Source organism: Ammospiza nelsoni, chromosome 2 (assembly GCF_027579445.1).
Source record: "Ammospiza nelsoni isolate bAmmNel1 chromosome 2, bAmmNel1.pri, whole genome shotgun sequence".
Taxonomy (NCBI): Eukaryota; Metazoa; Chordata; class Aves; order Passeriformes; family Passerellidae; genus Ammospiza; species Ammospiza nelsoni.
This window is the reverse complement of record NC_080634.1, coordinates 54,167,585-54,183,406: the sequence shown is the minus strand read 5'-3', so window position 1 is coordinate 54,183,406 and position 15,822 is coordinate 54,167,585. Positions and strand designations below refer to the sequence as shown.

The 15,822-nt window shown below is 38.0% G+C and overlaps 1 protein-coding gene across 1 annotated transcript in view; it reads left to right on the top strand.

Annotated features, from left to right (window-relative positions):
* The window catches only part of TRPC4 (transient receptor potential cation channel subfamily C member 4), a 134,083-nt gene that overhangs the window by 84,433 nt on the left and 33,828 nt on the right, over positions 1-15,822 (top strand). Inside the window, exon 4 of the mRNA XM_059493776.1 lies at positions 14,140-14,476. Within this exon, the coding sequence (XP_059349759.1) occupies positions 14,140-14,476 (337 nt within the window). The remainder of the gene's footprint in view (positions 1-14,139; positions 14,477-15,822) is intronic.

Sequence of the window (15,822 nt, the reverse complement as noted above, 5' to 3'; positions counted from 1 at the left end):
GACATCACGAGATTTTCCGAGCGCCTGACCCTATCTACTACACCAGCCTTGGGTTCCTTCATCATTGATGGGAAGAGACAGACATTTCCAGGCAACTCAGGCCATCTGAGAACAAAATAATTTTTGTCACTACCTGTCTTGCTTGCAATTATTTTAGAGGTGACAAAGGACAACTAGATGTGTTATACAAGCTAAAAAGAATGACATATAATTTCTGGAAGATAACTAACAGTGACTATTTTTTTAAGTCCTGATATTCTGTTTCTTTGAGACCCAAAAAAAGCCTTTAAGATGAAATGGTGAACCTGTTTACAGGAATCACTTCTAGTGCATTGTATGATCTAAGGGTCTGCCTGAGAAGTAAGCGTGATGCAAAGCTGCATTTCAGAGTTTTGTTATGAGGGAAAAATCCTCAATTTTACATAAAGATGCTGAAGATCAGATGGAAATTTTGCAAGAGAGAACTGTAAGAGCTATGACAGCCTGCAAGATTGCACTTGTGTTAAGACACTTCTTCATCATTATTTCCAAAGCTGAAACCTCTAGTGAATTTATTCAAAATCAGTCAAAATGCTGAAGTAAAGGATAAAGCTTTTATATACAGTGAAAAAATATTTTCTTTCAATGCATGTGGCCTTATTCTCAATAAAAATGTGTTGGTCAAATCACATTAAAAGTAAGTAGCATAATAACACTTAAATTAAGAGAAATAATTGTTTTCATAATAGATTAAGGTTATATCTTCCTAACCTGGCTATCAAAAAAAAAAAAAAAAAACCTTGTTCTGTACTAAACCTTGACAAAAGTAGCCTGGCAAGAGGAGCACTTTTTCTTTTCAGACTGATCTTTCCAGGCATGATCTGCAAATTACAGTGCACGAATGATGGTCAAACAAGACCTTATCAACACTTAAGGCTATGTTGGTTTGAGGTTGTCCTGCTTTTCTGGTGCAACTTTCAGCCAAAGCAAACATACCTGTTGTGTTTTCACCCCATCTGACAAGTAAGCACCACACAACTGCTTGCTCACTGTCCCCCAGTGGCATGGGGGTGAGAATCAGAAGAGTAAAATTAAGATAACTCGTGGGTTAAGATAAAGGCAGTTTAATAAATAAAGCAGAAGCCACTCGTGCATGCAAAGCTGGAGAAGGAGCTCGCTCCCCGCTGAGGTGACTTCTAGACTGAGTTTTCTGTGTTCTGATGGCAGCAGCTGAGGGGACATACACACTGTAGCCGGTGTGCTGGGAGGTCTCTGTCACTGAATGTACAGAGCATGACACATACTTGCCTTTCTTCTCCTGTGGTGTTAAGGAATCTAGCAACCTTAGTCTTTCTCATATGTGTTTGCCAGTATATAACCTGGCATCTCTGCTTAAAGCATAAAGAAAAACCCTAAATGTATTTTAAGGTTTCAGAAACAGTATTTTTGTTCTTATTAATATTGCAGCAGTACTCCAGGGATATTTAACTTCCCAAATAGCTCAATGAGTTTCAAGTAATCAAGCAATATGAATTTTCAAGTGACTGAGGAAGGAAAAGGGTGGATCACTATAAAATTATTTATTACATCAGAAGATAGAATGGCCAAGTGTTCAGTTTACAGATATTCTTTTCACAGAAAAACACCCACAAATTCTTATATTAGAAAAGAAAAAGTACTGAAATGAGCAACATACTGAAACAGTGAATTATTTAGCAAATTTATACTATTCTTCATAGACCAACTTTTCAACAGATATGCTTATTCACTTCAAAACATTTAGGTGAAGATTATTATCCTATAATTTTCAAAAAGAAAATTAAGGAAAAGAAGTTCCCTTCCTTACTGCTTTCCTTCCTTTACAAATGCAATCAATGTAAATTGACCCATTGTAACACTGCCAATATAAATATTCTGCCAATAAAAACATAAATATTATTCTCTTAGACTTGAGTCCTTTGGCTTCCATCCTCCCTCAGTTTTCATGGAAAAGCTGGGGTTTATAACAAGCTTAGCAAGCTCAGTACTTCAGAGAAAGAAAGACATTTCCCCCAAGCAGTAGTGATAATACATCTGCCATCAAGTCTTTTTTATTCTAAAGAGGAGGTGAGGTTTTACCATTGTGAACTGTCAAGGTTGAATTATGGGGTTTGTGTATCAGATCCCTAGTCGGAGTTTCTAAAATTCCCCAGATTAAAATTTGGTGTTGGATTATCTTTGAAGTTCTAGAATGAAGCAATAAAGGAGCTTGCAGTTAAGTCTTAGAGAATGCTGCAGCTGTTTCCCTGCCCAATTACAATATAATTTAGCTTACTATATAGCTTAGTTATGAAGTAGGGAGTTTTTTGGCTGCCATTCCTCTCAGCCTCTCACTGAAGCATTTGTATGCTGAAGAAATCACCTTTTTTTTTTTTTTTTTTTTTTTTTTTTTTTTTTTTTTTTTTGTGCTGACAGGGGCTGGATTTGGGAGAGCTATGGATTCTGTCAGGGTTGGTACTGATTGGCATAGAGTGGGCAGAAGTAAGTAATAAAGAGACACTGGAGTCTCACCACAACCTCAGCAAGTAGGTATTTTGGGTGTAAATTTAAAAGGGTTGTGTGGTACAGAAGATGTTTTGATCCTGACTACAGTGTTTGATGGTATTACTGAGAGATCTTTACAGATGCAGGCTGGATTTTGTGGAGAAAAAGATGACTGATGATAATATTAGCTCAAGATATTCCTATCTCAGAAGTGGCCTCCACAGAATGGCCTCTGTGGACCACAGCAGAAGTCTTCAACCCAGCTGATTTTGTTAAATCTTGTATGTAATATATAGGATCATAAGAGTACACATGTGATCTAAATTTAAATTGCATGTCACATAGGAGCTTCAGGGGTTTTTGTATGTTTACTTGGGCTTTTTCCTCTCTACTCACTTATGTGTTATTATACAATAAGTTTCTTTATTCTTAATTGTATTGTTTCACTGACTCAAATAAATTTCATTTTAAAGAATCACGCTTTCATGTATATGATCGGGAAACATCATAGAAGAGTGGAAAAAAAAAGAAAAATATTTCTTCAGAGTACTAGTATCTTTCACAAAGATTAAAGAGCATCTCTTTCTTAGAAATGTACCCTTTATGACTTGCTAAAGCAGAGGCCAGGGCATGTGACATACAGGCAGTGACAACAGCCTATGAAGTATATTTCTCTGGCAGTGAACAAATTGCCTTTGATTTGTCAAGGAAGAATGTAGCCTCAGACCTTCAGGGACTGAAAAAAACTTTGTTTATATACTTCCACATATACTTCTTCCACCTCTAGCTTTTAACAAATGGCCATTTTCTTCCAAACTTTAAAAGAAAATATATTCCTTTACCTGGTAGTACAAGCCAATGTATTAGGCCCTATCTCCACAAGAGAATGCTATGGAATCTGACCAAACAGAAACATCCCCTGAGTTATCTAGTTACTAGAAGCATGCAATGAGTTTTAGAAACACCAGTCTAACACAGAAATGTATAATGTAAAAATCAATAAAATATTGAGTGAGGAACTGGTCTTTGAAAGGTTGTCTGTAATGCTAAATGCAAGCAGACCATAGCCTGATGAGATGACTGAGTGATGCTAAGGGATTTGTATTCAGGCTTCAAAAAGTTGCAGATTTGCCTTACACAGACATGTCTGGAGAAATAAAAAATGGTGCCAGGCAGAAGATAATAGGTGGTGGGGATGAGTGGGGTCAAATGCTCAGTCTCAGACAGTGATTTTTTTTAGTGTAGATGATGCCTGAACATCCTTAAAAGTGATGCTTATGTAATTCTCAATTAAAATTGGCTCTTTATTGATTCATTCCTCACTCTGGTTCTTCACTGTTAAAGAAACCAGCAGTGTTCAGACATCTTTACAGCAACAGTGAGAGTAACTCCAGGTTTTTGAGATCCCAAACTCTAATGTTTTGCCACAAATTGCAGAGGTTCATAAGAGGAAAGAACTATCCAAGACTGTACTTATTTATCCAGGCTGGCAGATGCTGGATACACAGATTTTCATTAATGGCGGTAGTAGGCATCTTCCCATTACATGAAAGCGCAGTATTTCGTAGGTCTGTTCCCAAGAGAAGGTAATTTCCTTCAACCACAACCTATTGTTAGGTATAAAAGAGCTTTTGGAAAGCAAGACTTTAGAGCAAGCAATTATACTCCCCTGAAATACTTTCTAAAATTAATATTTTGTGTTTAAACTGCAGAAGCTGCACATGGCTGCACTTGACTGATAAAACTGATGTATCTGTTAGAGACTCACATGCATTTCTCCTGAAAATGGTTTCAGAATAATGCTCATTGAGCATGCTTGCCAAAGACCTTTTATTTCAGTTTAGTCTTTGTGAAGGAACTGGGTGATTAATCTGATTTCTCAGCTCTCAACATTCTTAGATAAAAACACAGCCAAGTTAAACAAGAGGAACCTAAAGATAAAGAGCATTAAAGTATTTGAAGAGAAAGAAAAGCAGATTAGGTGACTATACACATTCTGTTCCTAAGTATTTGTGAAACTGCAAAGCCAGATCTGCACATTAATAGAGAACTTGCAACAGAAAAATACTCTGTTTATTTCTCTATCTAGCTTGAATGCTTTTGAAGTCAGTCTGTGTTATTATTTTTTCCTTTCTCCCTCTAATTTTATATTCAGTCAGCCTTCAAATGAGTGTTATGCTTTCCAGGAACTGGATTCCCAGTGATTTTGGGGAACTTTGGCCCCTTCAGTTCCACGCAAACTTCACATCATAAAGAGTCACTTCTAAAGAAACTGGGAAACCTCAGAGTTCAACTCTCTTATCTCTTGGCTAGAACAGTATGAGCATGGAGTCAAGAAGAGTTATGCTTAATATCCATTTTTTCACATGAGGATGCATGATGGCACCTCATAAAGCTAAGCTAACAGAGTAAAATCTAAATTTGCCTGGTGCTAATGGGAGGTGATTACCACTATTTTTACAGAAAATATTTGATAGTGCAACAAAATATCACTGATCCAAGGTTTCTCTTCACAGAAACAGTCAAAGAGCCTGAAAATGAAGAAAAGAAGGCATTGAAATTTTTATGTTCAGGTTTCTTTCAAATAAGTCAATACCCTGCTCCAATCTGAAAGGACAGTCAGCAAAGGGAAGTGGAACTAAGAATGACTGCCTTTTTTTGACCTCTGCAACAAGCTGAGCAAATGAGGAATAGGGCAGTCTCCAGTGATGCCAATAGAAATTCTCACATGAGCAGGCAATTCCCAGAGGAAGACTCTAGCTGTTCTGGTTGTTTTCCTACTCATCCCTCACTCAAAGCTTTTCTTAGCTAATTTTTCTCCAATTAAACTCTCACTCTGTTCTGTGCTTTAGTTGCTTTCAACATATTTGCAGCTCCCTCATGAATTTTGAAAGGTTGGTTTCTTAATTTGCAACTTTTCCTTCCGGTGATACGGCAACTATGGATGTAGAGAAAGCGGTAGAATATTCTGGATGTGAGGGAACTCACTGGTCATTTAGTGGAACTGTAACTATCTTGGATCCTGACCCCTTCTGCCTGACCAGCTAAGGCTTGGAGCCCTTACCAGTACAGGACACAAAACCAACTTGAATGTAAGAAAAGTGGAGTCATAGAATGACTTGGACTGGAAACAAGCTTTGATTGCTAATTGCTCACTGGTCCAGAGGTGTGGGTTTTTTTTTTCTTTTTACATTCCCTGTGTTGGTATATGAAGTTTTTTAGAATACATATTGATTTTGGTCTTGTAGAATGAACTTGAACTTCTGAGTTTATAAACAAAATGTGTTTATTGTCTCAGTTTATTCAGTGTTAGAAAGAATACTGAGAGAATGATCAGCCACTATTTCTATTCTCTTGAGAAGTAGTGTGCTTTTTAGAAACTATTGGTACAGACAGGAAACTTGGTGTCAGAGGTGTATGAAGAGTGCCTTGGGAGTAATAGGATTGAAATGATAGAGACTTAATCAAATAAGTGCCCAGTCATATTTATCTTCTTGCTTACTGGTGTCCCTTGGCATTTTCTGCAAAGTTACTCCCTAGACCATGAATTCTAGCTTGCACTGTTGCACAGGGTTATTCTGTCTCAAATGTAAGACTTTACTAAGAAATATCAGTTTTATTATTTGCTTGCTATGCATGGAAATACACCAGCTAGGTGTGCAAGAACAGAGATTCAGTATAACAGAAGTTCAAGTTTTATTTTCTCTTCAGAAACTTACAATGTTTCTGTAATTGTTTTTCCCTACAAAAAATGTCGTGAATTATGGTGGTCCTAACACTTTCCCAGTGTGGGAGCTAGAAGTATTATATCAACATCATAATTTTGAAGTTTTAAGCTATTTTACACAATCATCCCAAAGCTCAATAACTGATTCATTTTCCTTTACCACTGGGAAGTCTAACAAAGCTATTCATGCACAGCTGGTTCCTAACAACTGCATTCTAGTTTTAGTTGCCATTGCCTTTTCTAAGCAATTAATCAGAATCACTGCAATTATAGATAAGTCTTGGCTTATTTAATAGATTTTTAATAGGTTTTTTTCCTGTACTGATTCATTTTACTGAGGAGTCATGAATCAAAGTAAGAGCTTCTGCTTGTGTTGATGTAGCAAATGAGAAATTTTAAATGCTCAAAGCTGCAATGTCATTAATCCTTTTAGAAAAAGCATTTCAGTTTTTACTTTTCTATTTTCCTTTTGTTTCCTTCCTCCTCATATTTGAAGTTACAAAATAGAAAAATTCAAATAAAAACCCCTGGAATTGTATTTTGTTCTTGGTAAGAGGAATGTAAACTCTGGATTTTATGATGAAGGCATCTGTGCTGTGAATTTTCTCTGCTACAGGGATCTGATGTGACTCAGGTTGCCCTGATCATATACAAGGTGCTGTCATCTGGTGCTCTGATCTCGAGTGTCCTGCTTTTGGCTGGGATAGAGTTAATGTTCCTCTTAGCAGCTGGTGCAGTGCTGTGTTTTGGGTTTAGTATGACCATAATGTTGATGACACTGATGTTCTGGTTGTTGCTGAGCATGCTCACCCTAAGCCAAGGACATCTCAGTGTCCTGTGCTCTGTCAGTGGCCAGGTGCACGAGAGGCTGGGAGGGAGCATGGCCAGGACAGGTGACCCAGACTGGCCAAAAAGACATTCCATACCTTAGGATGTCATGCCCAGCATATGAACTGGGGGAGGCTGCTTAGGTGGGGCCAATCTGTGCTCTGGGATGGGCTGGGCAGCACTCAGCTGTGGGTGGGCAACCACATTGTGCATCACCTGTCTCTCTTGGGTTTTATTCCTGTCTCTTTATCATTATTATTGTTATTGTTTTTCATATTAATTTTGTTCAACTGTTCTTATTTCAATCCATGTTTTTTACTTTTTTCCAATCTTCTCCGCCACCTCACTGAAAGGAATGGGGTGGTGAGTGAGCAGCTCTGTGGTATTTTGTTGCCAGCCGGGGGTTAAACCATGACGCAGAGTGAGCTCACTGGTCCTCTTAAGGACACAGCTGCAGATGGAACTGAGTAAAAGTTGACCAGTGGTTTGCATCCAGCAGGAATCATGGTTACTGAGATGGCCTGCTCCAGCTGACACAACATTTAGATGGGATGGACCTGAGAATAGGATTTGGTGCAGGAATCAGGGTTTCTGGCCTGAGGCAGAAAACTCTCAGTATAACTGTACCCAAAAGAATCCAAAACATGGTCCCTAGCTTTTGGAAAGGAAAATATAGAGCTGATCTTGTCAATAACATTAAAGCATTTAAATTGCAATTAAATGTTGTTTGTCTTAATGAAGCAGTCCTCACAGAGTAAGCACTGAAATTCTCAATTACAGCCTTTGGGGAAAGATATAGAAAAGAATATGCAGTGACATCTCTAAAGGGAGAAACAATATACCAAATTTAGGAGTCTTCTTAGGGAGGTTGGGACTTGAATCTGTCATTAGTGCCAATGCTTTTCACTACCAATAGATAGAAAATACTGACATGTGAATTTGAAGTTTAGCTAAATAGAAGAGTTAACTTTTCATTAAATATCTGTGAAAATTTGCAAAATATTAGAAGTAAAGTATTCTAGAAAAAGAAAAAGCAATTGAGCTTGAGTCTTGTCAAATGGGATCACAGTCATTGGGAAGTGTGTGTGACAAAGCAGCAGACCTCAGAGCAAACCTTTCCTACCAGTGTGCCTGTAATGGCCCTGCAACACAGCACAACAGAGAATCTGGCTATGGCTTCAAAAAAGTATTAATAAGAAAGTCTATGATAAATGTTTTCAGCTGTTTCTTCCTCAAAAAAAGTCATTAATGTCATTAATCTTTTAGAGAATGGTATCAGAGATAGTTCTTGGTGCTACAGCATAACTCCCTTGTATATGTCAGAAAGGAAACAAATTTTCTTTGACAGCTTTCATTTCTAGATGACAAATTACATCCTATTTTATATAACATACTCAACCACCTATTGATGTCAGAATGAGAATTGAATTTGGACCTCAGATTTTGTTAGACTGCTTTTATAAATGTAAAAATGAGCACCTTGTTACAAGTGGAAGTTTTTTATATCTTTTTGTATTTCATAATATAATGAAATAAATACTTGTAGGTAACATTGTGGTACAGTAAAGAGCTAACAACATAACCTGATGATACATTATTTATAAAATTATTATTTCTTTAAAGACCATATAGAGTTAATAGTATCAGTTGTGTTTTTTCTTCATTTCATTGACTGAAAGATGTATTCTAGAAAACACAGATTTAATGAGAAGTGAAAATTAAAATCTGTGTTATGTAAATGCTTGGATAACACTAGAATCAGGCTGTGTTATTATTTATAACAGATTATTTTTGTTGGTGCTGTGAATTTCTGTTTTTCAGTGGTCTCAGGGAAGAGCCAATTCCCAGCATGACAACTGAGAGTGTGAATACCAGAACATTTTCATATGGGCAGACTCTATGAAGGAACTAAAGATGTGAAATTGGGAATAATCATGTAGCAAAATCCCTTGTGTAATTACAAACTGATGGAAGCCATCATAATGTGAAAATATAAACTTGCTGATTGCTAATTATGTGGAAACAATATCAAAGTCAAATCATATAATACTGACAGTAAAAAAGATACTCAAGAATAGGAAAAGAATACCTCCAATCTCTCCAATTAAGGAAGAAAATTATACTGCAGTGAAAATATTTTGGCATAGGCAATGCAGAACTGGCAAATTAATGTCACAGAGTATTTTTATTTCTGCTAGTCACAAAATACTTGTGCAAAATAGCTTTTAATTTTTTTATCTCCAAGTTCATCAGGGGACTTCCATGTCTATTTAGCATTAATATGGGATCATCTTATATGTAATGCCATCCATTTATATGGGAATTGTTCTATGCTGGAGCATGTCTTTCTTCCATCCCCTTCTACTCGTCCTTTCTAATAGAAAAGTTTCTAATAGTTATAGTATAAATGTGAATTGACCGGAGAATTTTGTCATTAAGACCTTTTCCTTATTTTTTTAATGTAGCGAAGGGCTTTTCAGTGGATAAATTAAGAGTATAATAAGAATTTGGAATTGGTTATAAAATATATTCATCACAGATTAAATTGTTTGATCTATTTAACTGTTACCTGTGAGTAATGTCTCTGAGACAGGCTACATGGGCAGCATTTCTACTGTGAGTCCCAGGAAGGTTTCCCTGCCTGCAGTCCCCGTATGCTCTCAAGTATTTACGTATGAAGTGTGAAAACAGCGCCTTCCTCTCATTTCCCCTCGTCCTCCACAAGGACCAGAAGGGACAAACTCACCTTTCCTGTGCAGCTGAAGAACAAGACTGTAGGGATCACCACTGAGCACACTTCTCTTCCATCAGAGTATAACTTTTCCCTGTTAAAACCCTTCCTTCATTTTTTAGCTAAGGTAATAAATGTAGGTATAACTACTGACCATATTTCACAGCATATGAAGACAATCTCTTGACCACAAAAATGAAATCTGTGAGAATTAGTTTGGACATTTTTAATAATGTCATACAGTTCATTGATAAATTAAACTTTAAAATAAACTTCAGCAGGAGACTTAGGATAATTTTCCAAATATCCAAAAAATACTTTGGAATGGTTCATAGTTAATATTATATGGCAAATGAAGCTCAGAACGAAAAAGAAAAGTCTTCAGTGAAGAGCCAAATATTTCTGTTATTTCAGGACATTGCTAACCAACCTTGCCAATGTGTTGTTAAAACACACCAGCATGAATATTTAGACCATTCAGAAATGCATTGTATCATCTGTAGATAAACAAACTGTGTTGTGTTTTCTGTTATAAACCTTTGCCTGTGGCACTAGAACTGCTTCCAAATGCAATATGGCTCTTTACATGCAGACATAGTATTTTTTACGCTTGCTCCATACCATACCATTAGTTGTTTCTTATGTATTTTGTGTCAAGCAAGTAATTGAAAGCACATTACCAAGGCTGCTTCCTCTGACTCCAGCCATACTAAATGCATGGTCTGTGCAAGTTTTCTTCCGTATTTAGAGGAGCCAACCAGTGCTAGAATTCTCTTGTCATATTTTCAAGAAAAGTTATTGTGGATTTCTTATGAAATTATTACTTAAAAAATTGTCTCTTCAGTGTCTGGGATTTGAAAATTTTCTGCACTTACTAAAAAAATTCCTGTGCCTCAGAACACCATCCTTGACACATTGTACCTTAACCACACAGTCCCAACACCATAAAATCTAATATGGGTATTAGAAGACAAGGCATTTTTTTAAAACCTGCTCAGAAATGCTTTCTCGATTAACACTGACATTAAGTCTTAATATGCAATTAACACTTGCATATTAATCTGTTTAAAGATTAGAACTAAGCAATGCAGTGCCCACCCCACTGTGGAGCATTCTCCAGATGGTGCATTCATCAAGGATCTCCTCATGGCATGAGATAACTCTGCATCAGTTCTGGTCTGCCCAGTCCCAGGGCAGCCCAGTGTTTGGACATTGGAAAAACTCTTGCCTTTTACTTAATTTTCTCTACATTGCAAACAGGAAAATTAATTCCTTTTTAGATGTGCTTGGCAAGGAGTAGGTCCCCTACATCTGTCACCAGGCTTTGGTAGCCACTGGCAGCTGTTCCTTCACATAGCTCCCCAACACTGTGAGAGTGGCCAAGGGTGTTTAGAAAGGGGGCACAGGCAAGACTTAGGCACTGATTACTTCAAGTGAGGGGATTTGTAATTTCTTTCATAATATCTTCCCATTCTTTTGTAATGGAAAGACATTATGAAGAGGAGTAAGCAAACATGGACCTGGCACTCTATGGGGCAAAAAGAGAAAAATATTTCTTAAGGAATGACTCACATTTTTTCAGTAGTCAAGCAAAGCACCTATCTGTATCTACTCAAGCTAATTAAGTTTAAAAAATGTTTTAGGGAAAATAAACTTGGCAAAAGCATAACTTTGAAATCATCTGCCCTGACCACATACACTATTATTCTAGCCATTTGTGCCTTGAAAGAAACAACCTGAAACCTTGAGAATGCATTTTTCTAAAGGAGGAATACATTCTGTTGCTCTTCTTTAGGGCTATTTTCAAGATCCTTACAGTAGGAGTAAATTTTCTTATCTTTCACAACAGACAGAGGCAGCTTCACTGCTGGTGTCTGGTAGGCAAATTTGTCTCTACTAAAAACTCTGACATTTCATTAATGTACACCAAGTTTGAATATGGCTGAGGTAATGATTTCTGACAAGATCCAGACATATATATAGGAAAATGCATGCTGACTCTCATTTCATTCCAATCTAAAGAGCATTTTTTACTAGTAGTAATCCCAGTGATTTTACAAGCAGTTTGAGGAGTTACCTGTTTTTCATCCCCAAAGGAACTTGGTTCCTGTCATTATAAGTATTATCAAGATAATGTAAGATCCCAAAATAGGTGCATTTGATTCGAGTTCAAATCTGAAATTATTTAGTGAAAAAATACAATTTTGTAATAAGAGAAAAAAGTTTCTGCATAGCTTTACAAACTATTCAGCCAACGGTTTAATCCACTGTATATGTAATACACTCATACATGTGTGAATGTATTGGGTTTGTATGGCAAGATTTTGATAGTTGGGCTGCTTAAGTGAGATGCTGCCAGAAGACTCCTTCCTTTCTCCCATATTCAATGCCAGATATCCAAGATGGACACGCTTCTCGACAAAGTTGAGCTCATCACTGGTGATGGTAGTGCCTCTGGGATAGCAGATCTAAGGAGAGGAAAGAAGTTAGTGCACAGGAACAATTTCAGACCGGGTACGAGAGAGTGAGAATGTGTGAGCAACACAACTCTGCACCCAGGTCAATGGAGAACGAAGGGGAGGAGGTGTTCCAGGCAACTCCTCTGCAGCTGGTGAGGAAGATCATGGTATGGCAGGCTGTCCATGGAGGTCCATGGTGGAGCAGAGATCCACCTGCACCCCTGGGTAACTCCACACAGGAACATGTGGATGCATGAAAGGAGACTGTGACTCACTGGGAACCCTGCACTGGACCAAGCTCCTGGCAAGACCTGTGGTCCTGTGGAGAGTGGAGTCCAAGCTGGAGCAGGTTTGCTGGCAGGATTTATGATTCCATGGAGAACCCATGGAGCAGTCTGCTCCTGAGGAACTGCACCCCATGGAAGGGATCCAAGCTGCAGCAGCTCATGAAGAACTGCAGCCCATGGGAAGGAGTCATGTTGTAGAAAGTTGTGGAAAACTGTCTCACATGGGAGAAGCCCCACAGTGGAGTAGGGAAAGAGTGTGAGAAGTCCTCCCCCTGAGGAGAAAGGAGTGGCAGAGACAACGTGAGGAACTGACCACAGCCCCCATATCCATCTCCCTGCACCATGTAGGGGTAGAGACAGAGAATTCAGGAATGAAGATGAGCCTAGGAAAAAGGAAGGGGTGAGAGAAAGCTGGTTTTAATATTTGATTTTATTTCTGATTTTTCTACTTTGGTTTGATGGGTAATAAATTAATTGCCCCAAGTTGAGTCTATTTTGCCCATGATGTTACTTGGTAAATGATCTCTCCCTGTCCTTATCTTGACCTGCAAGCTTTTCCTTTTATCTTCTCTTTTCCCCCTCCCCCGCTGAGGAGTGGAGTGATAGGGCAGGTTTGCTGGGCTCCAGGCATCCAGCCAGCATCAAACCACCAGAGTAACAGGAGGAAAATGCTTATTTTCTTTCCTTTTTTTAATGCAGCTCTGTCCCTCTTTGATACAAATCTTGCTTCTATTCTATGCTTTTTATATCAACTCTTGTCTGCTGCTCCTCTGTCACCCTTATAAAAGAAAACAATGGGGAAGTAGGGACTAGTGATCAAAGAAAAGTATGACAAAAAACCTTGATATATACTTCTTTGAAAAGCTATCTGAAAAATACTAAATATTTGTTTTGGGGTGTTTTGGTGAAATTCAGTTTTGAGGATCATATTCCAAAAAATCATATAAAAACTCATAATGGTAACAGAAAGTATCGCACAGGATAGGAGTGTATCCTGACAAGGGTTAGTGACACACGGGGGAATGCTAGTGCTTAGTTCACATCGTGTAAACATTTTGTAATGCATCTGTAAGTTTTGTCAGTATTAAAGCATGTAAACCTGATTTTTAGAGAATTAGCAGGGAACATAATGAGAACAGTTTGTTCATGGCTGTGGAATTCAGTTTCATTGTTTGCAGACCTCAGTCGTGCTCCTTGGTTTCTACCTCATGTTCTGTGAATTCTCCACAAATGTTGCTGATTAAATAAGAAGTATCTGTGAGCTTGCTTTTCAGTTTCAAGTCAGGTTTTGAAGTCCATGTGTTTGGCTATCTGTTGTCTCCTTGTGTACTCAACCAATGCAGAAGTGAAGCTTTATTGGGAAAAGTAAATGTTTGTTTCTATGCGCTAACTATACTTTTGGCATTGAAGGAAAGGCAGGCTGACCCAGCCCTGTCTTACTGGTACAATCAGTATGAGTGAGATTGCACAATCAGTATGAGTGAGATTGCACAGGCTGTGGATTTATTTTAATGTTTTTAATCTCTATCTACTAAAGATACTTAGAATTAAAAATCTTCACAGAGATAGCAAGAAACTAACTCTCTTCCTTTCTTCTCTCTGTAGTTTGTTGCTCAGCCCAACTGCCAGCAGCTGCTCGCATCCCGCTGGTACGACGAGTTCCCCGGATGGCGGAGGCGACACTGGGCAGTGAAGATGTTGACATGTGTTGTGATAGGACTCCTTTTCCCAGTCTTCTCTGTGTGCTACCTGATAGCTCCCAAAAGCCCATTGGGGCTGTTCATCAGAAAGCCATTTATCAAATTTATCTGCCACACAGCATCGTACTTGACTTTTCTGTTCCTGCTGCTGCTTGCCTCTCAGCACATCGACAGGTCAGACCTCAGCATGCAGGGACCCCCTCCAACCATCGTCGAGTGGATGATTTTACCGTGGGTCCTGGGTAAATGTATTACTAAAGAAAATACAGTGAAAAGTATTTTGAGCACTGTGGTTTTGCCAGGCGTTCCTGAGGCAGGATACAGCAGAGTTCTGTCATGAATTATTAACCTACCAAAGCAGGCAGATGGTCCAGCTCCTCCAGTGTTTAGCAAGAGTAGTTGACAGTGTAGACAAGCAGTAGAGTTTGAAAATCCAGAGTGATAGATTACAGTGAGAAGAAACAAAAGATATTAAGGATTCCTTCCTATGATTATGCAGTGCCCTGAAATATATATTTTTTTTCTCTCAAGACCAGAAATTATCCTGGTTCTTGTGTCTATTTTTTTAATGTGCTAATCTACTTTTAAAAAGAATGCCTTTGCTACAAGAAATATTTTTCATGTTGGGAAATGAGGCATCATTTAATTTCTGTAGTGTTATTACTAACCTTAGTCACCTATAGTATGCTTCTTTCTAAATGACAGATGCACCTATTACAAATAGTGCTGATCAGCATTTTCAAGTGAGTATTTTCATTAAAATATGTGCACAGAATATTTTTTCAGTGCAAGAATTTGTCACTCAATTCAAACCAAATATCCTATGCCTGAAAGAATAGAAAAATTCTGTAGCATTTTTATAATAGAAAAAAAAACTTACCTCTCTATCCTTATAGTTTACAATGAAAAATTTTGGGCTGGGATTATTGAAAGCCTGCTTTGTGTGGGCCATGTCACCCTTAAAAGTGTTCCTTCCTGTGATCCTAGTATTATCCTAGGTGCTCCCTAACTTTGCTTGTCTACCCTGCTAGATGGTAATTTCTCTCGGTGTGCTGTGGTCTCTCCCCTTTTTCTTATTGTTAGAATCAACACAAGTTGGACCAGGTCAGGGCAAATATATTTGTCTAAAATAAAATTATAGAAGGAGGGACTCAGCAGTCTTGACTGCAAGAATTTAGGTTTGGTATATTCATTAAAATTGTCATCACATAGACAGGTACCTGCACAAAAATTTCTGAAACTTTTGGGGGATTTTGATACCATTACTTCTCCCAGAGCTTCTCATTAAGACACTGTGTATCTTTCATTTTTCCCAAACATGTGGGTTTCTTTAGAGCAATGTAACTGTCAAGGCTTTTGGCCCCATTGATCCTATATAATTTACTACACAGTGTTGAATTTGTAATACACTAGTTGGTTGTGATTGTTATTCTGGAGAACAACAATTCAGTGGCTTTTCCTCTGCATGTGCCTTGGAAGAGCCCTGTGGGAAGCACAAGACAGGTGTATCTGCTTTTCATTTATAAAAACAAGCATGCAGGACTGAAAAGCCTGTCTATGCTCATTGTCAGGCACCTGTCAGAAGGAC